Below are 23,942 nucleotides of genomic sequence, written 5' to 3'. Positions count from 1 at the left end.
GATGTTTGAAGGTGTGTGTGTGTGTGTGTGTGTGTGTGTGTGTGTGTGTGTGTGTGTGTGTGTGTGTGTGTGTGTGTGTGTGTGTGTGTGTGTGTGTGTGTGTGTGTGTGTCTGTGTGTCTGTGTGTCTGTGTGTCTGTGTTTCTGTGTGTCTGTGTGTCTTTGTAGAGGCAGACTCGGTACTTGACTCTGCTTATAAACTTCCTTGGTGTCTACCAAGGAAGCTTTAAAGACAGACAAGTGCCTTAGTGGACACACCAACCGTAACTCTTGATTGTGAAGTCTCTTTCTTGCTCTATGTATGACATTTTATTCTTTCCGAGGAACTTCACATAAACGCAGTCTGTGAAACAGGAACTTTTGTAATTTGCTTGCATCCTCATTACCTAGTTTTTGTAGTCTTGTCAAATTTTGTTGTTTGGATTACGATATTTCGTGTACGGCCATACTTATCACGAGGTAAAGTATTGTCAATTTTCTGATCTTTCTTAATGGTTGTCTGACTTTTGTAAACTGTTCTATAAAATCATGACTTAAACTGGGTAGGGATGATATTGCTTTGGTGTTCCAGGAATTGAGAATAGGATTGTTAAAGCAGCAATATCAGATGCTGCATCTCTATTCTTGCAGATACAGTAAAATGATTCATATAATCTTCTTACTCATTTCACACAGATTTACACCCATAACCTCTCATGTACAACCTCACCCTTAACTCTAATATCTCACCTTATGTATCTCATATCCTCCTGTACCTACCTACCTACCTCCCTCTCTCTCTCTACCTCTTTCCCTCTACCTCTCTCTCCACCTCTACCTCTCTCTCTCTATCTCTCTCTTTCTCTCTCTACCTCTCTCTCTCTACCTCTACCTCTCTCAGCCTCTGCCTCTCTCTCTCTCTCTCTCTCTCTCTCTCTCTCTCTCCCTCACATACTCTTAAGACACTCCCTGCCCTTGCTAAGTAGGATGAGTGGTTACACTAACAGACTGACCAAGCTGCGATTAACTGACGAGGATCGAACCTCAGTTTCTCCTTACTCTGAATTATTTTTATTTTCAATATTAATTTTATGATTGTTAGTATTATTATTTTATTAGAAATTATTATAAATATTATTATTATAAATATTATAATAAATATTATTATTATTATTATTATTATTATTATTATTATTATTATTATTATTATTATTATTATTATTATTATTATTATTATTATTATTATTATTATTATTATTATGTTATATTATAAGAAGTATTAAACTACTGTGGGTGACTTCATTACTTTGATTCCACATGGGCTTACCATTACACATGAATAATAACAATAATCCCATGAAAACTTGCTGACACGCAGACTGATGCCCCTCGTCTCATGTCTGTACCCTGACGTGGGGAAATACTTGTGGGCTTCAGACCCTCCGAAACAAAATACTCTCCCATTCTTCTACGTAATACACCCATTTCATTCAATACAAATTACGTTTCTGTTTAGCTTTCAACATACACCTGTAGGCATACACTTGGTAGGCTCCTGGCTTAATTTGGAAGAGACTTTGAAAGATAAATAAAAGAATACGCTTTCTTCCAGAGAGTTCTGTAATTTTCCATACGTTGGTGTTACATATTGATTGTGTCATCTGCTTAAGAGCTACTAATAACGTCTCTTAATAGATACGACTCGTTAAGGACGGTGGCTGGCATGAGGCTAGTGAGCTGCCCTCCCTTTCCCTGGATTCAACCAGATAACCTTCACAGTTCGTAGGCTTTGTATGACCCCCTAATGGTTAAGTATTTTTCCCATGGTATGCATGAGAATAATTTAATCGCAGTAGGTTGATGTTATGTAATCAATAGCCATAGAGTGCCATCACGAGTCAGGAGAACTGGGGATAAAGGAGAACCGGGGATCAATGAGAACTGGGGGCGAAGGGAAGCTGACATCTATTAAAGACAACATAAGACAAGAGCAATAAGAATGAAGAAAATAACCCACACGAAGAGACAGAGAGAAAAGAGGACATGATAATGTAACAGTGGAGGCTGGGAAAATCAGATAACAGGCAACTAGGGAGCGGTTGCCAGGGAGCGGTTGCTAGGGAAAGGTTGCTAGGTAACAGAGGTTGTGCGGAATGTCTGAGATAAACAAGTAATGTCAGTGGGTGAGCAGACGCAGAGGTAGTGTTTCTGACATTCACTACACACACGTGATCAGAGGCAGTGTTCTTGACCCCTGCCTATACACACGTGAGCAGAGGCAGTGTTCCTGACCCCTGCCTATACACACGTGAGCAGAGGCAGTGTTCTTGACCCCTGCCTATACACACGTGAGCAGAGGCAGTGTTCTTGACCCTGCCTATACACACGTAAGAAGAGGCAGTGTTCTTGACCCTGCCTATACACATGTCAGCGGAGGCAGTGTTCTTGACCCTGCCTATACACACATGAGCAGAGGCAGTGTTCTTGACCCTGCCTATACACACGTCAGCGGAGGCAGTGTTCCTGACCCCTGCCTATACACACGTGAGCAGAGGCAGTGTTCTTGACCCCTGCCTATACACACGTGAGCAGAGGCAGTGTTCTTGACCCTGCCTATTCACACGTGAGCAGAGGCAGTGTTCTTGACCCTGCCTATACACACATGAGCAGAGGCAGTGTTCTTGACCCCTGCCTATACACACGTGAGCAGAGGCAGTGTTCTTGACCCTGCCTATACACACATGAGCAGAGGCAGTGTTCCTGACCCCTGCCTATACACACGTGAGCAGAGGCAGTGTTCTTGACCCCTGCCTATACACACGTGAACAGAGGCAGTGTTCTTGACCCTGCCTATACACACGTCAGCGGAGGCAGTGTTCTTGACCCTGCCTATACACACGTGAACAGAGGCAGTGTGCATGACTGTCAACACACACACACACACACACACACACACACACACACACACACACACACACACACACACACACACACACACACACACACACACACACACACACAAACACACACACACACAAAAGCCGAGGAAATGTACCTAACACTCGGTACACATCCGTGAACAGAGGCAGTGTTCATACCCCTGCCAACAAACACGTTACTGGGTGATAAACATACTAATGTTCTTGACGAGTCATCACTGATAATTACTATCAGGAGCGAGAATTGACAAGCACTTTTAGTATGTAAACAGAAAAACAATGCTCTAACATTCATTTCTATGAAACTTTTAAAAATATTAAAAAAAATAGTAATTTCGAGATACTGAGGTAGTTCGGGCCAATTAAAAATGATATTAAGATTTTTATCACTCAAATTCCCTAGTCGCTTTAATTTTTTAAAATAAAATAAATTTTTCAATATTTCTTTTGCCTCATGAACCTATGAGAGATTATTAGAAGCATATGTAAATGAATATGTGAGAAGAATGAATATATTGTATCCAGTGATATATTGCGAAATAATTCCATCATATCTGCACTCACATTAAGATCATTTTTTTCCAGAAGACTGAAAGTAACGAGATGAGGAATTTGGAAAAAGAAAATATTTCTTCTCAAAGAGCCAGACTTTTTTTTCATCGTCATTTTAAAATATCGAGAGATAAAAAAAGGTATAACGAGTTACCGCTTTGTAGGTGATCAGTTACATTAACGAGCAATTTACATCAAAAGACCCTCATCATAAGTGTAAACAAATATTATTTACCAGACCCGGAAGCTTACCGGACTGCAAACCGGATATAACGTTAACTCTTTTTCCCCGGTTCAAGGTCGTGCTTTATCACGCAAACTGCTGTGATTCGAATGTAACAAGAATTTTCAATGCCCTCGCTTCACATTTAAAGTCAATTACCAACAAATTTGTGCCTCGAGGAGGTAACTCGACAAGTTCCTTCATCAATACTGGTTTGTTGATGTCAGCCTATGTGCTGATAGCCCCAACAGCCTGACTTGTCAGGCACTCCTCTAGGACGCAGGGGCCATGACCCCTAGTTCTATATACATAGGTAATTACATCCTTCCCCCCAAAAAATACGTATTTTCAGATCAGATGAAAGACTCTTAGTAACGTATCAAGAAAGACACGTGAATTATGAAGGAAATGGTTGAACAGATGAAGGTTACAATTTGTCACGTAATCACTGAACTGGACTACAAGCATTAGTAAACAACAGTGTAAACATATATGAAAGCCCAAGAATGTACTAAGATCCTATCATATGAGTGTGAAACTCTGAAAAGATTACTGATCATCTCTTCCTTCTTATGAGTACTTTTGTTTACATTTGTGGGGCTAATGTGTTCCGTACAGCACAAGAAAGGGAGAATATTAGTCAGTAGACCAAACTAGTGCTCTTATATCAACCCAAATCAAAATATATGCAAAATACAAATTGATTTTATGGTTTGTACTGGCCATAAAGATTACCCATTACCTTAATTACTTCAACTTACTTTTCTGAACCCTATCCAATTATTTGATGCTGCAATCATTGACAAATTAAAACTTTCAATTTAGAAGGACTCTTATAATTCATATAAGTGAATTTTGAAGTCTACCGGCATTGTTCAACAGAACATTGAATGAATTTTATCTAGCTTATTTTAGTGTAAAATGATGGATCTCTAACCCATCCTTAATTTAATAATTTATGCCTTTGGTACAACATTTTCTTGCGTTTAAGTTCTAATAATAAATATATTTAATAACCGCAATGGTAAATGTTATTTGTTTTAATGAGGACATTGGTAACCCTTGTTTCAAGTCATCATTAACAATGCTTTTCTAAATTGCCTTTGTGTGAGCCATTGTATTCTTTAATCCAATAAATGGCTTGTGCCGATGGTGCTACATTCATGAAAATAACAGCATTAGTTAACTGGATTTTGTCTTCCCCAAGTTTGTCTTTTTATAAGAACTTAGCATTTCAGCTTGACAAAATTATGATTATAAATGCGACAAAGCAGAAGTGGATTTAAGATATATTTTTATTTTGTATCATTCTTCCCCCTGGAAAGCTTTCGTTCTGCTGGGGTTGAATTTCAATGCTTTTCACTATTTTCTGAGTCTGTCCAGGCCTTCACAAGGAAGCAAGCAAGCAAGCAGGAAGGAAGGTAGTCAGGCAGGAAGAGAGGAGGAGCTGGGAGCGTTCAGTGGTAAAGCCAGAGACGAGAGCCCAGGAAATTCCATTTTTGAAGTAGTGATAGTAACCGAGGAGAAAAGGTGATACGATTAACTATGGACGCTGGAGGTGATGCTGACGAGGCAACAGTACTGCGGACGGTGGAGGTGATATTGATGAAGCAACTACGGGGAATGGGCGGGTTGTTGGAGCTGAAACTGACAGTGCAACTATGGACAGTTGGGGTGATTCCGACGGTACAGCTTTGAACGGTGGAGGGGTTAACGAATAAGGCACCTGTACAACACCTGGGTTTCTTTACCTATAGGCGTTTCGCCTACTGTAACAGGATAAACGTCTTTCAACGAAGATGCCCAGGTTTTGCAGCTATTGAAGGAATCATTACATCAAATGTATAATACTCTTGATCTAATGATAGGCGTAGTTAATATTGACGCATCAACTACGGAGGGCAGACGTGACACTGGCAAAGCCGCTACCAAGCTGAACACGATGCAGGGTTGTCACTGGTTTAAGGCAAATACATTCAGACTTAGTAAAGCAGAGAGTATTCCGAGAACTTGAACGGGTGTAACTGCCGAATCGAATGTGTGTTTCTATGCTAATTGTCCTAAGGGCCGAGACATCAACAGAGCACAGAAAGCATATGACACTACACTGTATCAAGCAACAAAACAATGCAAACGAGTTTCCATGAAGGGATCAAGGAATCCGTAAAAAAAAAAACTGCGCTTCTGGCAACGAGACAAAGAAAACAGGTGTCGCCACCATCGTGTAACAAGCGGAACTCGCTCAATAATTAAGATTTCCCACTATCTCATCTCTCATTTCCCTTCCATATGGCTCATTTTTTTTCTCTCTCTTCACGACGTTTTCTTCGATTCCTTTGCAAAAGTTAGCAAATATACGAGCAGTACTAAGTCTTCAAACAAATTACGTTCTCTGTAACGATGTTCAGTTCATTCTAACCAAAATTATTTCTCAACGGAGATGTACATCTTAGAAACGTGCGATGTTCTTCCCTATCAAGAGTATCTCAGAGTCACATATGCACTCATTTCCATCATCATCATCATCATCATCATCATCATCATCATCATCATCATCATCATCATCATCATCATCATCATCATCATCATCATCATCATCATCATCATCACCATCATCATCATCATGCCTTCTATGTCATTTTCATCACCATCTACTTTTTTAAACTCCTCTGTGCTCTTGTTTTTGCATATACCCATTCTCTTATTTCCCTGTATATCTACTGTTATTTTCCTATACACGCAATTTTTCATTTCCCCTATACTTCCAATCTTCTATTCCCCTATAAACCCACTTGCCCATCCTCTCATTTCCTATACATTCATTCATTTTTAAGCACATTTTCATTTCCCACTTTCTTAACCTCATCAAATTAAGCAAGAAATTATCAATATACCTTATACACCTGTTTATTTTCCCTGTTCTCACAGCACACGATAACCACTGTAAAAATTCCCACTAAATTCCCCTCTTCTGGTGAAGGAAGGAAAAGAGGTAGGGAAGGAGAGAGGGAGGGAGAGAATAAGGAACGGAGACAGAGGGGAAGGGAGGTCGGAAGAGAGTGGGGGAAGAAGAGAGGAAAGGACATAGGGAGGTTTGCAGGCTGGTAAGGAGGGAGGGGGAGGGATGTAAGGAGAGAGTAAAGAACAGAGAGTTGGACTGTAAGAGGGAGTATGCTGGTAGGAAGGGATGGTGGGAGGAGGGATGGCTTGGGGGGAGAGGCTACAGACATCACAGAAGGGTTGAGAGTTTCCATTAAGGAAGCTGAAGGGTCTTCCACTCCTTCTTGATGAGACTCGAGATGGAATAATAGCTTCTTTCTCCTCAGAATATAACAATTTCATTCTTCTCTCATTTGTTATTTATTTATGAATTTCATTCATTATACCATATAAATTTAATTGTATTCTTATTTACATGTATGCACATCTTTTTTTAATTTCTTAACTTTCAACTCTCAGTCACTTTTTTTTTTGTGCCAGACAAAACCAGAGCGCAATTTAGAAAAAAATTTAGTGTGATTCAGATGTTTCTTCCAAAGAGACGAAACAAATTTATACTCCATTTCGATAAACTTCTTAGTAAAGTTAAGCAAGGTTGTAATTTTCATTGTGTTTGTTATGGAAGGTTTCTACGTCACTTGGAGAAGAGGATCAGCAAAGTGTTTACCAAAAAATATGTGTTGAATAATGGCATAGAACATAGCTACTCCACGGTTTATTTTACAGCACACTTTGGTTAGTGGAGTATTACCTGGAGTTTACCTGGAGAGAGTTCCGGGGGTCAACGCCGCCTGTGACCAGGCCTCCTGGTGGATCAGAGCCTGGTCAACCAGGCTGTTACTGCTGGCTGCACGCAAACCAACGTACGAGCCACAGCCCGGCTGGTCAGGTACCGACTTTAGTATTATTGTAATACTCTGCAACAGATTTGTTGTTGGAGAAGATCAACAAGTGCCTCAGTCAGAGGGATGAATATCACTATTAAAGGACGGAGGATCGAGCATCCACCACTCGCCGCACTGAATGACCCACACAGGATTAGCGTTTTACATAAAAAAATAAATAAATTCTGAATATATTCCAGCAACATCTCTCGCTCTACTTACATTACGAAATGGATGTATCGAACTGAACATCAAAGCGTAACGAACATTTGTCAGTAATAGGATTGAATCAGTGTTTAGGCAATGACACAAAAAAATTTTGCTCTGTATATTTTCGACCTCAGTCCGAGGTCCTCTTCAGCAGAATACAACGCTTGAGTAAAGTAAATCTTTTATAATAATGTCTGGATATGAAGTCTGGTGAGTATCCTGGCTTGGTGGTTCATGTAAAAGGGTTGGTTTCTTTGCCTATCATGATGTTACTGGCGGATCGCAAGATTGCATTCGCCCATCAGACCACAAGGCAATACTTTCTACACTGAACATTTTAATCAGATTGTGGGATATGGACTATTAACCCGACCCATTTGTTAAATCTTTCCTCCACGGAATTGGATGTCTTGGTACAGGGTAATATAAAGTAAGATCCTAATTTCGCCAGTCAAATCGTAGGACGTAGATCAATAACACAAGCCAGTTTCACGTCGGTAATTTCTGACCAAGCATTAAGATTAGCCTTGGTTTAGATACCATAATTACAGGGAAGGTACTGTCAAACGCAACACTTGCTTCAAATCACAACAGAAATGTTCAAATTCAAGTCAGTCACTGAAATAAGGAAGTTCAACACTGAGACATCACTTAGTTGGCCTTGTACATAACAATATGGCCACCCACAACCCTCTGGTGTTGAAAGCGCTGCTGAAATGACAGATCTGTTGAGACTGGATCTAGGGCAAATCTGTCATTTCAGCAGAGTCTTCAACACTGAAGGGATGCAGGCAGCCTCTCTGTCTCAATGATATTCCCTCGAGGTAACAATTTCATCTCTAACTCATGTGTTGCCTATAGGTAACACATTTTTTTCTGTATGGGTAAAACTATTTGAGTGAGAGAGACGGTCTCTTGCTAGATGCAAGAATTGTCAAAAATTATTGGAGGTTGTAATATATCAGAGAGATTGCAAGTTTCACCTAAAAATCACCGGATACAGAAGAGGCAATGAGACCTGATCGAATTATCTCAAGAATGCACTATAGTTCCGTGGACACGCTGCACTTTTTGTTTCAAACAGCACACAAAATAAACTCGCCAAAGCACAATCACAAAAATACATCATCCACACTATACAGACACAGACACACACTGACAAACACACACAGACACACACACATATATAGAGTTGTCAGGAAGTAGAATAGCCTAGAAAGTGACGTAGTGGAGGCAGAAACCACACAGTTTTAAGACGAGGTTTCATAAAGCTCATGGAGCAGGGAGAGAGAGGACCCAGTAGCTATCAGTGAGGAGGCGGGGCCAGGAGCTATGACTCGACACTTGCAACCTCAAATAAGTGAGTACACACATACACACACACACACACACACACACACACACACACACACACACACACACACACACACACACACACACATACACACACACACACACACACACACACACACACACACACACACACACACACACACACACACACACACGTGAATGAGAGAAGTGCTACTTTCTCTCACTCAGTGAGTTTCTTTAATTCACTGGGTCATGAAAACTACTCTTTACCATCATCAATTCCGACTACACACTGGAAAAGATAAACGAAGCTTTAATGAGTAATCTTCATTAGTTAAGAGTATTCCCACTCACCAAGTGCGAAGCCATCCTTGGTCCACTGAGCACGTCCTTGCTGGTGGTCGACGATGCAACAGAGGTAAACATTCTCCCCTAGACGCACCTCAACGTCTTCTGGTCGAACTCGAAACACCTGTTTCTCCTCCTCGCCTGTACCTGTGAACATAAAGAGAAAGTGATTAACAATTAATTCGTGTAATTAACGGAAAGGTAATAACATGAAGTTTATTCTGTTTTTTTGAATAACTATACATTAAGGGAAGCGTGGGAAAATGAAAAGGAAAATTTGCCTTGAAAATCAGGAAAATCGCGCAATAACGCTTTAATTTTAACATTGTAAGTATACTGCATCATATTTTGTTTAGATTCTGAACAAATCTATAGGAACGTTTGCTCATCAGAAAGCAAATCGTTAATTTAAATTGGGTAATTAGCACACTACAAGATAACCACGTTATTCTCTTAAAGGCTTTAAGTAACGACAATATCTATATCTTTTTAAACTAGTCAAGAAACTGCAAAGACTTCCATTAATAATAATGTCACTTTCGGTGCCTGTAAATAGCACTGACTGGGTATCATATAAGCTGGTGAATGTGATATTACTTGTAAATGATGAATACATATATACATATATATTATTGTAACCACGAACGAGTGGTATTGATCAATAACAACACTGCCACTTGCCAAGGACTCAAACCCATGCTGCTTTGGCCAGCCTCATGGTGAGTGAAAACATATGACGCTCTAATCCTCATGACCACCGACCATGAGGCGGGCCAAAGCAGCATAATAAATATATATATATATATATATATATATATATATATATATATATATATATATATATATATATATATATATATATATATATCTATATATATATATACATATATCGTGCCGAATATGTAAAACTGGTCAATTAGCAAGAACTCATTTAAAATTAAGTCCTTTCTAAAATTTTATCTTATACGTTTAAAGATATATTTTTTTCATTAATGTTAATGTAAAAAATTATAATTTTGCACCAAAAGAATCTTAGAAAACTTACCTAACCTTATTATAACAAGAGCAATTTATTTTAGCCTAACCAAACTAAATATATTTTAAATACGTTTACAGTAATTTAGTACTAAGCAAACACAATGAAATATATTTTTTTTCGTTAGGATCACAATGATTTTGACGAAATTATTACATACACAAATTTTCACTTGTCCTATATGGCAAGATAAGCGTTGCTATTTAAGCCAAGATCGCATGTTCTGCCTATTCGGCACAACATATATATATATATATATATATATATATATATATATATATATATATATATATATATATATATATATATATATATATATATATATATATATATATATATATATATATATATATATATATATATATATATATATATATATATATATATATATATATATATATATATATATTTAAACTCAAATGTAGGGAAGGTAAGAATAAAGACGTTCTTAAAGTAAATTCGAGAAAATCTTGAGAAAAGAGTGGAGAAGAAGTGAGCCTTCTTGACGGTATCTTTACTTCCTCAATACACGCTCAGGTGAAGGCTCCTCTAATTAGAAGGTTTAAGGTTTAACCTTCCTTCCGGTCCAACCACCCACAGCAGCCGCTGACGATACCACCTCTCCCACAACACCCGCCAGCTCAAAACACCTGCCCATCTACAACAACAACAACAACAACCTACCCGCAACACCTTCCCACCCACAAGGTGGGGAAGGGCGAATCAGATGGAGGATGAAGATGGTGAAGGAAGGAGTGGTTGAGGGGTGGTTAAGATAGAGGGGGGGGGAGGGAGAAAGCTTTAATTCGGAAATAACATTTTTTAATCTGTATATTTTAATATTTCACTTGTCAGTTATTTTTGAACACAAAATAACATAATTTTTTGCTTCATTAGACAAAAATCCGCTTGGAGCGCTTATTACAGAAAAAACAAAACAATTGAAATAGAGAAACTCTTAAACAAATGCAAAATAACAGCCAGGACAAAATAGGTTGGAATTAGATATTGATAAATACACAAAGTATCATTAAAATTAATTAATATATTTCCTAATTAGTGTCTCGGGTGTCACGTTCCACAGAACAGCCAACCAACCGGAAGAGTCAGGAAGAAGAATGATAGAGAAAGATAAAACGTTCACATGATATACATGTGTGGTATTAAATACCGACAAGATGAATTAGATACGTGTGCAACATCTTGGCATCTTTACTGCAGACGTCTCGTATCGCCTTGTGTAGAGCTCTGTCAAGTCTCAACTTGGTGAATGCTCTACGCAGAGCGAAACGTTGTCTCAATGAAAGCCCCCCTCTGCAGTGTGTGTATTTTGAGCCATCCAATATTCGCGAAGTATTATCAAGTTGCAATGCTCAGGTCATTCAGAATTCAATTTAATATGAGGTTAAGAGGCAATTATGCTCTCTTGATTTTTTTTTAATCTTACCAATAGCTTCGAAGCTGGATTTAATTTAATAATTAGTAATCTGGTAATTAATTTCGAGCATTCGAATATCAGAACGTATCCCTTCTTACTGTTGTTATATTTTCCTTTCTGTCTTCTTCTTCGTCTTTGTGCTCTATGCACTTCCAGTGATACATATTTGCCTTGATTTACTAGATATTATCGGGTAAGAGCACTTAAAGTACAAAAATAAGGACCATAGTAAACTAATGGCGGTTATGGACGATATACTATATTTTCAGACATATAAGACGCGCCTCATTTCCCACAAAATCTTGGAAAAATCATCCTGCGCCTTATATGCTTAAGGGCAACGTCTGGGTTACGCCTTAGCGTAAAATAAGAGAGTAATCATAGCCCATGAATGTGATTACTGACTTAACGTTATGATACTTCTGTCGTGCGTCTTATATGCCGGACAGTACAGTATATACGTCAAGTGGATGCATCCGAGTGTCTCAACGACCGTCCCAGGCAGCGTCTCAGCCACTGGTTAGCTGACAAACATAGCTTAGAAGTGGAGCACAAGAGACGCAGTTGGCTTGCAAAGTCTGAATTGTGACATACCGCTTAGCTCCGGACTTGACAAAGGTCGACACTGGGCAAAACGCCATCCGAATAAAGGCTTTCTTTATGTACTGTGTTTTCCCTTTATTATTGGGGAAAAAAAAGTTACTATTAATAATGAATTTAGGTTATTTTCCCGTGGTTGCAAAAATTATTAGAATGTTTTTGTACTAGGTTTTTTTATTAGTGTTTCGTCAGCTTCTGTGTTTTGCCTTATATTCTATGCATGCTCTTCGAATATTCTTGTGAATTGTTTATTGTGGGTTCTATAACATTTTTCAGATACAGTTAATGACCTTGTAGATGCAAGACATTAACATTGCAGCAGTTTTTAATACCAAAGAATGTGAAATATTTTTAAAACCTGTTTTTTTGTGAAATGACAAGAACATAATCCCATTTTTTTTTCATACGTTCTTCAGTTTGCTTAATACGCCTTCGTATAACACGCCGTTGTCGGGAACGTAAACAGTGCTTTTCGACATTATACTTATTAAAACTTCGTGTTAGCTCACACATTACCAATCATTTTCAAGGTGTTGTTGACGATCGCAAAGAATGCCAGAGCTTTTCAAGGTGTTGTTGACGATTGCAAAGAATGCCAGACCTTTCCAAGGAGTTTTTTACGATTGCAAAGAATGCCAGACCTTTCCAAGGAGTTTTTTACGATTGCAAAGAATGCCAGACCTTTCCAAGGAGTTTTTTACGATCGCAAAGAATGCCAGACCTTTCCAAAGTGTTGTTGACGATCGCAAAGAATGCCAGACCTTTTCAAGGTGTTGTCTACGATCGCAAAGAATTCCAGACCTTTTCAAGGTGTTGTTGACGATCGCAAAGAATGCCAGACCTTTTCAAGGTGTTGTCTACGATCGCAAAGAATTCCAGACCTTTTCAAGGTGTTGTTGACGATCGCAAAGAATGCCAGACCTTTCCAAAGTGTTGTTGACGATCGCAAAGAATGCCAGACCTTTCCAAAGTGTTGTTGACGATTGCAAAGAATGCCAGACCTTTCCAAGGAGTTTTTTACGATTGCAAAGAATGCCAGACCTTTCCAAGGAGTTTTTTACGATCGCAAAGAATGCCAGACCTTTCCAAAGTGTTGTTGACGATCGCAAAGAATGCCAGACCTTTTCAAGGTGTTGTCTACGATCGCAAAGAATTCCAGACCTTTTCAAGGTGTTGTTGACGATCGCAAAGAATGCCAGACCTTTCCAAGGAGTTTTTTACGATTGCAAAGAATGCCAGACCTTTCCAAGGAGTTTTTTACGATCGCAAAGAGAGCCAGACCTTTCCAAGGTGTTGTTGACGATCGCAAAGAATGCCAGACATTCTCAAGGAACAGTTAAGGAGCACCTAAAAGGCCTCACACATCTGCGAGTAACGATAGTAAGCAATATCCAGTCACAGTTTATAAGACATGTAAACACACATCAAGGATGTATTTTAACCCCATCACACTCATATTGTCTGAATAAAAATAGATGCAGCCCATTCACATGCATTTTTTCGTGTTGCAGCTGTTCTCCATTTTATTATAAACATATCCATTTATTCGTTTAAATATTTATTAATTACTTTATACGCATCGACATGTATTATTGTATTCAAACATCTGTCTATAAATAAACGAATAATTTCAATTTGTCATTTAATTGAAGTTTATAATAATATATTAATCAATGAAGGAGTGAGGATGGTCATTGCAGAGGCGGTTGTAATTACCAAGAGTCTGATTGTCCCGTTGACTGAATACTTTTACGAGATCTGGATCATTAAAGGAGACGGAGAAGATAATTAGATTAATTGCATTCATCGTAATTCATAGAATGAAACTTGGCTGATTAGTTCTTTTGATTTTTCTGACACTTTGGCGCTGAGCGCACCGACTCCATGCCCCCACGGGACTATTGGGTCCGAGAGTGACGTACACGTGTACTCACCTATTTGTGGTTGCAGGGGTCGATTCTTAGCTCCTGGCCCCTCCTCTTCACCGGTTGCTACTGGGCCCTCTCTCTCCCCGCTCCATGAGCTTTATCAAACCTTGTCTTAAAACTGTGTATGGTTCCTGCCTCCACTACGTCATTTTCTAGGCTATTCCACTGCCTTACAACTCTATGACTGAAGAAATACTTCCTAATATCTCTCTGACTCATTTGAGTCTTCAACTTCCAATTGTGGCCTCTTGTTTCTGTGTCCCCTCCCTGGAACATCCTGTCTTTGTCCACCTTGTCTATTCCACGCAGTATTTTATATGTCGTTATCATGTCTCCCCTGACCCTCCTGTCCTCCAGTGTCGTCAGGCCGATTTCCCTTAATCTTTCTTCATAGGACATTTCCCTTAGCTCTGGAACTAACCTTGTCGCAAACCTTTGTACTTTCTCTAGTTTCTTGACGTGCTTTATCAAGTGCGGGTTCCAAACAGGTGCTGCATACTCCAGTATGGGCCTGACATACACGGTGTACAGTGTCTTGAACGATTCCTTACTAAGGTATCGGAATGCTGTTCTCAGGTTTGCCAGGCGCCCATATGCTGCAGCAGTTATCTGGTTGATGTGTGCTTCCGGAGACATGCTCGGTGTTATACTCACCCCAAGATCTTTCTCCTTGAGTGAGGTTTGCAGTCTGTGGCCACCTAGCCTATACTCGGTCTGTGGTCTTCTGTGCCCTTCCCCTATCTTCATGACTTTGCATTTGGCAGGATTAAATTCGAGAAGCCATTTGCCTGACCAGGTGTCCAGTCTGTCCAGGTCTCTTTGAAGTCCTGCCTGGTCCTCATCAGATTTAATTCTCCTCATTAACTTCACATCATCTGCAAACAAGGACACTTCTGAGTCTAACCCTTCCATCATGTCGTTCACATATACCAAAAATAGCACTGGTCCTAGGACCGACCCCTGTGGGACCCCGCTCGTCACAGGTGCCCACTGTGATACATCATTACGTACCATGACTCGTTGTTGTCTCCCTGTCAGGTATTCTCTGATCCATTGCAGTGCCCTTCCTGTTATATGCGCCTGATGCTCTAGCTTCTGCACTAATCTCTTGTGAGGAACTGTGTCAAAGGCATTCTTGCAGTCCAAGAAGATGCAATCAACCCACCCCTCTCTCTCGTGTCTTACTTCTGTTATTTTATCATAAAACTCCAGAAGGTTTGTGACACAGGATTTGCCTTCCATGAATCCGTGCTGGTTGGCATTTATACTCTTGTTCCGTTCCAGGTGCTCCACCACTCTCCTCCTGATAATCTTCTCCATAATTTTGCATACTATACACGTCAATGACACAGGTCTATAGTTTAGTGCCTCTTTTCTGTCTCCTTTTTTAAAAATGAAGATTGTGGTAAGTGGCACGCACAACAAATCTGCTCCCTCTCTAAGGACCCACGGGGAGATGTTGTCCGGTCCCATTGCCTTTGAGGTATCGATGTCCCTTAGCAGTTTCTTCACCTCCTCCTCATCTGTATGTATGTCGTCCAACACTTGTTGGTGTATTCCTTGCTGGTGTCCCCATCTGGTCTGTCCCCCCAGAGTCCTTCCTGTCTCTACTGTAAATACTTCCTTAAATCTCGTGTTGACCTCCTCACATACCTCTTGATCGTTTCTTGTGAGTTCTCCACCTTCTTTCCTCAGCCTTATCACCTGGTCCTTGACTGTTGTCTTCCTCCTAATGTGGCTATACAGCAGTTTCGGGTCAGATTTGACTTTCGATGCTATGTCGTTTTCATACTGTCGCTGGGCCTCCCTCCTTATCTGTGCATACTCGTTTCTGGCTCTTCTACTAATCTCCTTGTTTTCCTGGGTCCTATGCCTCCTGTACCTTTTCCATTCTCTGTTGCACTTAGTTTTTGCCTCCCTACACCTTCGGGTAAACCAAGGACTCGTTTTGTGTGTGTGTGTGTGTGTGTGTGTGTGTGTGTGTGTGTGTGTGTGTGTGTGTGTGTGTGTGTGTGTGTGTGTGTGTGTGTGTGTGTGTGTGTGTGTGTGTGTGTGTGTGTGTGTGTGTGTGTGTGTGTGTGTGTGTGTGTGTGTGTGTGTGTGTGTGTGTGTGTGTGTGTGTGTGTGTGTGTGTGCGTGCGCGCGCGCGCCTTTAGTCGAGGTATCGGAGGTCGCGCCTTCAGCTTATCACAAAAATAGTCATTGTTTAATTTCGATTTTTTTTTCCTTTCTCTCGGAGACGCACCTGGTGACCGGCTGATCAACCAGATTATTACTTCCCGCATGTGTTGTGCCCTCTGATGCATGACAATATCCCAAGTTATAACACTCTTTAAATCTTCTAATCCACTATAACACAGATTCCCTTTAGGCATCTCTAGAAATATTAAAATTAATAACTTTAATATACATAAGAGCCCTGTATCATGGTATTATATTGTTAGTTACTTGGATTTAAACTCTACTGACAAGTCGAGGGTCACTGGATATACAGAGACAGGCAACTTTAAGGTGCATATAACAATTTGAACACATCCAGAGAAGACACTGCCGAGATGAGATACATAGTCCTCCCCACTAACGCCATTACCAAACACGTTTCCAATATATTTTCCAATACCTCATTCTAAGTGTCTACCTCCACTTCCACCATCATCAAGGACATTACCAGTAATAGACAGGACAAGCTTCAATCCTCTGCAGGGGTATACATAATCCCTTGTAATGACTGCAGCAAATTATACGTGGGCGAAACATCCAGAGACCTCCAAACAAGTGTTTCAGAACACCAGTACGCAGGCAGATCGGACGATTCAAGGAATTCACGTGTTCAACACCGAAATTAACAACCATTTAATCAACTACAGAAACCCAAGACTTATCGCTAGAGAAGAAAACAATACCGCAGAATCCTGGAATCGTCACTTATCTGTATATCCAACAACTTCAACCAAACCAACGGCTTCTGTAACATAACTGAACCCCATGCCAAGAAACTTCTTCATCCTTATCCCACATAAGAACATAAGAATGGAGGAACACTGCAGAAGCTCTACTCATATCTTGTCCAATCTCTTTTTTAAAGCTACCCAAGGTCCTAGCCTCTATCACCCTACTCGGAAGGCTGTCACGTGCAGGTTCAGATCCAACCTACCTAGCGTTCTTCACCTGACTCCATCCTAAAAATACTCACGTACCTTTCACCCAGGTAGATCTGTTTGTGATTTAACAAAGTCCAATGTGTGGGCGAAACATTGTCAATAAAGGATCACATTATACTGTTTATGTGTTTATTTTTCCAAGGGGCATATAACCTTGAGTATTATATTAAATATATATTTTTTTTAAGAATTCCATTAAAAAAGTAGTGAATCTCAAAATATAATGGCATTGAATTACTGTATTAAAGAAATAAATTTGAAAGTATTGTATCTTAAAAGCAGTGCTATTTATGAGCTGGAGGAAGCTGTGTGAGATGCGTTGCTCAGGAGAAGCAATCTTCACATCCTGCCTCTGTCCTTCTCGAGTGTCGTAATTAGATCTTTTGTTTTCGTGAGACTTTACTAATTTATAACAGAAAACGGTTTGTTAATTGCAATTAAAAACAATAATAATAATGAAAATATTGTTATTTTAGTGCTATTATTACTTCTGATATCTGAACTTGGTTAAGTAATTTTCCATACCACTTGTGATATCTGAAGCACAGTATGTGCAGTGTTTAATGTTATAATATAACAGCTCAGTATAATACTGACTGTCACAAACTTTGTGCTGTCTAGAAACTTATTTTTTAGGGTTCTACTTAAGGATTATACACGAATTGTATATGCGCAATAAGATCAAAGAAAGCATGTGATATCTTAATATGCAGTATATAATCAGTTTCGTGATTTTTTCACATTACCAAAGTACAGTTTTCTTTGATAATGTTCAATTTCCGGGATTCAATCATGGTAAGTGGCTGTACGAAAGCCACAGTGAAGTTAAAAAGTTTTTTTCTTTTTAGGCTGTGGTAAATAAATAGATGCAATTAAACGAAGAGGTTGTGGAAAGAGTCCTCATATCTAGTCGTAAGAGAAGGAATGAACAGGAGGGGGGGGATCAGTAGCTAAGTGTCGACCCCCAGTAAGCTCAAATAGCGAGTACTCCTAGAAGTGTACTCCCACACTAACCCACTACCATGTCCCGAGTCCACAGTCTCCCACGCTCTCCCTCGCTGTCATAGCAGCCTGACCTTTAGAAACATACGTTGACATTTATATTTCTCGCAAAGAATAAGCTGCCTTACCCAGCAGCTTCCTATTAAATAATGTAATATATTCTCGGGTGTTATATGTGCTACAGTAAAGCTCGGGATTATGATCAGAAAGTTGTGCAATTCATGGGGTTGTGAGTAATACAAGCAAACTAGGAGCTGATAGTTACACTCCAGGAGAATTTCATCGCTTGATTTGATAAGGATGTCCGTGTCCGTGTCATATGGTCCGCAGAATAAACCAGGTGATATGGAACAGTGAACAGAGTTCAGTTTTTTCCAAATGATAAAGGTTGCAAATGGTTAGTTAATCTGATAAGAGTTTAATTTCAAAAATAGTAATTTGTGTGGAGGTCAAGAAAAATCTTCACAAAACAAGAAAGGGAAGGTTATGTCTAATTCCTTGGAGTAAGAGGCCTTCACCATCGCCATCGTGCCACCTTCCCTTGGCACTGAGAAACTTGGAGACGGAGGCAAACGGCGCAAATCAGACACATGTACAACACTTGGGTATCTTTATTGAGGAAATGTTTCGCTACACAGTCGCTTCATCAATCCTATACAAAGAAGAATGGTGAAAATCGGAAGGAGTTTGAGGTAATCAGTCCCTCAGCCTGGAGTCGAAGTAATCAGTTCAGAAACTGATGGACTGATTACAGATGCCAATGTGTGGCGAAACGTTTCTTCAGTAAAAATACCCAAGTGTTGCACATGTGTCTAATTTACCAACTTGTCGGTTGTCTGAACCATTTATCTACAAATGGCACAAAGTTGATAAGTGGTTTATAAGACAAGTGCAGAGAGGAACTTTACCGAGGCGCTTCACCTGTGGACAGACTGAAGAAGTTTGTCCAAAGGCGAAACGTCAATAAAATTCTCTGCAGCTGTGTTGCTTTAATTCACCACAGCAAAACTTAGGAAACAATATTCTCATCCTTCTATGATGCTATATGCACTTGCGTGTTCACGTGTTCTTACAACTTCACCATTCACTCCCTTCAAGGGAGGTACCTCTATGCTGGTGAGGGGCTCTTGATCCAAATAACTGGAGCCCTTCTTATTCCTTGGACGAAACCCCATTGCCTCCCATGCCCCAGACCCAGTCTGATTCCTGCGGGCTTGGCGCTTCCCCATGAACATAAAACATGTTAGAAGCGGCAGCAGGTGTGGTGAACGACGCACCAACTGTCCAGTGTGGAAAAAAATGCTATTAAAAATAAATGAACATTTTTCGTATTGATTGAACCAGGTGTGTGGACGGATAAAATACTTGTTTATTCTGACGAACAATGAGAGAAAATACAGGTGTTTATTGTGGGTGGTGTGGGAGGGGGGTAGTGGGAGGTGATAGGAAGGGGAGAGGGTTCGAAGGTGGGAGGTGGTGAGAACAATGAGAGGTGAGTATAGTGGGTGGAGTAGAGGGTGTGAATGTGGGAGGTGGGGGGAGTGAAGAGAGGGAGGTGAGGTTGAGAAGGTCAGAGGGTGGGACGTGGGGAGACTGGTGGGGGATGGGAGTGTGAGGTGAGGGATGGTGAAAGATTGGCTGGAGGACTGAAAGAAGAGAATTAACGTGTCGGTAAGAGTTTGGAGAGGGAAGAGGAGGCGGAAAGGGAGAGGGATGGGAAGCGGCATTTATCTGACGTGACAACAAACATCTCGCCTCATCTATTTCCCCCTCCCCTGACTTTCCACCTCGCCTCACGCCTCACGCCTCACACCTCACCGAATTCCTCATTTCGACTTTCTCCTCACACTTCATCTTACCCCATCTTTCTCAAACTCCCCTCTATCTTGTCCCTCAATCATACAAGGGTTCCGAAACATTTAAACGGAAATACTGAGTCAGTACAAGTAAGCCAGTGGAAAGTTACTGCTACTGCCACCCACACTCTCCTCTTCTCTTCTACCTTCCCTTCTGTTCCAACACTGCATAGCTCCTCCCATACTCGGTCTTCTCACCAGTTCTCTCGCTTTCCATCTGGTGATAATTATTATTATATTATTATTATCATCATCATTATCATCACCTGCCTACCATAATCCAACTGTTTTAATGTAATAATTTTGATTGTAATATGCACTTTTGTTCGTAGTTCTTGTTCACAGTAGCTAGCAAGTTCAGAACCTTCCACACACCAGTTCGTATCCCTTATGGAGATTTTCCTCCCGACAAACACAGCAGACGCTCAGGGTCATGCGGCTTTCAACGGGATTAACAAAAAAAAATTTTTAATCCAGGCACGAGCTGGAGATAATTACGAAAACAATGGCCTTTTAACAGATCCATACACAAAACCCACAGCTATACGTACACAAAATTACCCACACACACACACACACATACACACACACACACGCACACACACAAAGTGGTAATCAACTAAAGAAACTCAAGAACAAATATGTAAAATGGAGTACAGAATATAATCAGAAGTACGATTTCACAACTAATCCAAAAACTGGATATAACTCTTATGGTTTCCTCCCTTTTAAAAATCGTGAATAGATGACGGTAATGGACAGATCGAAATGTCTTTAGTTTGTGCGTTAGTTGTGCAATTATGCCAGCTACGGAATTGTGATTTAAATTCTTTAGAAAGATGCTGGACTACCTAAAATGAAAGAGACTTCTAAAAGGAAATCATCACTGAGTTAGAGGCGGCATATTTTGCCTCGGGAACACTTTCAAACTATATTTACCACAGAATCACGGTATTCTTCAGGAAACACTGGGCTGGGTCGACCGGACACACACTAAAGGAGCATGCAAGGATAATCGGAAAAGGATAAGTTAGAGAAGCGTGAGGATAAAGGGAAAAAGAGTTCCAATGGATCAAGATCTAAGGAACAGAGTGACGGTGCGAAAAGAAGAGTCAGGATGAGCAAAGGTAACGAATGGGATCCCCAAATGTGTAGATTTCTATGTGTTCACGAATATAAAAAGAAAAAGCCAGGAATAACTATAATAAGAAGTGAAGTAAAAAGACAGTTAAAAAAAATAACATAGGAGGGAAATCCAAAACTGACCCTAAGTGGATACACAGCCACGTAAGTTATTCGATGAGCAAGGAATCAAAGTGACCCATCTGGTTCAGGGCAGACATATGACCGCTACTTGACCAAAGAATTCAACACTATTGAGGTTTATTTAACTTCCCAATTTGTAGCATTCAAGATAATAAAATTCAATTAGTTTCATGGAATACTATATCAAAAACATGCACAGTTATAAAATCTGTGAGCCAGAACATTAAAGTTCTCCAGTAACTTGCAAATCAATCATCGCTATTATCCTACACAGAAATTTTATCCTGGAAAACGCTGTTATGAGAGACGAGAAAATTATATCTGCATTGAACAGTCAGATGATCACTTAAAGTCTTCGCCATTACCATTAAGATAATACATTGAGAAGATCATTCACCTCTTTTTTGCTTAATCGCTTTGTGAAAACAAACTCGCGCAATGGAGGATTATTAGGTGCAAATTGTGGCTTACTGGATTAATGTGAGAAAACTCCCATCATTGGTGGATTTCCTGAGGATTATACGTAGGCTTCATAGACACTGTTGACGTAAGGCGGATTGTATGAGGTAACTAGGGCAGCAACAACATGTATCGAGACCCTTGGAAGAAGATTCTTTCATGAAGACACTATAGGATGTCTTAGTTGATTATATAAAGCGTTTTACTTAATTACACCTAATCGTTAACACCTTCAAAGACGCTCCTGTCATTTTCTTTTTATCAGATTTGCATCCCAGGAAGTAGGTTTCAGAGTAGGAGGGAAGAAAATGGGGAAGAAAAAGAAAGAACGTGTGTCAAGATAAGATTTTTTACATTGTAATTTTTTTTACAAACACGTAACATGTACTTGAAATGTATCCTTCAAATATCGTGTACTATATAAGCTATACTTGTACCATGAATATATCTTTTAAGCTTTGTGTACCACATGACGTAATAAAATATACCTACTGGGAATATAACAAGATGAGTTGGCATGGGAAGCGGAATTTTCAAAGGTTTTCAGGAAGAAATCCAAAAATTTCTCCTAGAAGCTTTTTTATCCATTTTTTGACTATGGTTCCCACAATTTCCACTACATATATGTGATTTATATATGTCGTGCCGAATAAGTATAACTTGCGACTTTGGCTTAAATAGCAATGCATTTCTTGCCGAATAGGGCAAGCAAAAATTTGTGTATGCAATAATTTCGCAATAATCATTCCCAATCTAACGAAAAAAATATATTTCATTGTTTGTTTATAATTAAATAACTGTATACTTGTATAAAATATATTTAGTTGGATTAGGCTAAATTAAATTGCGCTTGTTATAATAAGGTTAGGTAAGTTTCCTAAGGTTCTTTTGGAACAAAATCATTAATTTTTATATTAACATAAATAAAAAAATATATATCTAAATGTATAAGTGAAAATTTTAGAAAGGACTTAATTTTAAATGAGCAGTTGCAAACTGACCAGTTTACCAGTTTCACCTATTTTTTTTTTTACCAATATTTCGACAAATGACAAAGCATAATTACCTAAGCATAAGGGAATAAGTGGCATCTTGTGTTTGTCATGCACTGAAGGACATCTTATTTCTGTCAAACATTTGATATTGTCATGCACACCTTCACATCTTATTTTTGACATGGTGTATCGGACAATTTATTACGTCCTGAATTTAAATACTTTCACTCTGGTGAATTGTATGGCAACCATTTCTGGCAGTATCTGGCAGTAATTCCCCTTTTCTAGCACCATCTGGCAACGATATAACAATATAAATATATTTTCGTTCAGTCCATAGCCCAACCGCAATTGACGTCATACCGTCCATTGAGAGGGAGGAAAAACGCGTTTTCCATGATACGAGCAATTGACATCGTTATTGGTTTGCTGTAATAAATAATCCATATAATTTTTTATTGGTAAATCGCCCACCTGGCAACTCTCCACCACAACAGAGAACAATAGTCAAATTAAAAGAGGAATATGAAGGTGGGATTATCGTTTAATGAGAACAATGGCGATTTAGTACTGAGAAAACGAGTGAATTAAAAAATGTTTTGATGAAGTATCAATTTGTATTGTATATATTCTAAGAATTTTCTTTTTAAATGCTCTCTCGTTTGTTTTAATTCATTTTTTATCGATTTTCTTGCGAATCATATTTTTAGAGAGAAGAGCCGATAAGCCAGTAGAAGGCCTCAGTCAGATGAC

General features: G+C 39.4%; 1 protein-coding gene across 3 annotated transcripts in view; it reads right to left on the bottom strand.

The window, feature by feature from the left end:
• Positions 1-23,942, bottom strand: part of LOC128693160 (synaptogenesis protein syg-2-like) — a 183,956-nt gene that overhangs the window by 70,542 nt on the left and 89,472 nt on the right. For all 3 annotated transcript variants that reach the window (XM_070089398.1, XM_070089400.1, XM_070089399.1), the window contains exon 3: positions 9,455-9,595. In XM_070089398.1, the coding sequence (XP_069945499.1) occupies positions 9,455-9,595 (141 nt within the window). The remainder of the gene's footprint in view (positions 1-9,454; positions 9,596-23,942) is intronic.

Source organism: Cherax quadricarinatus, chromosome 28 (genome assembly GCF_038502225.1).
Source record: "Cherax quadricarinatus isolate ZL_2023a chromosome 28, ASM3850222v1, whole genome shotgun sequence".
NCBI lineage: Eukaryota > Metazoa > Arthropoda > Malacostraca > Decapoda > Parastacidae > Cherax > Cherax quadricarinatus.
This window is presented reverse-complemented; position numbering and strand designations above follow the sequence as displayed.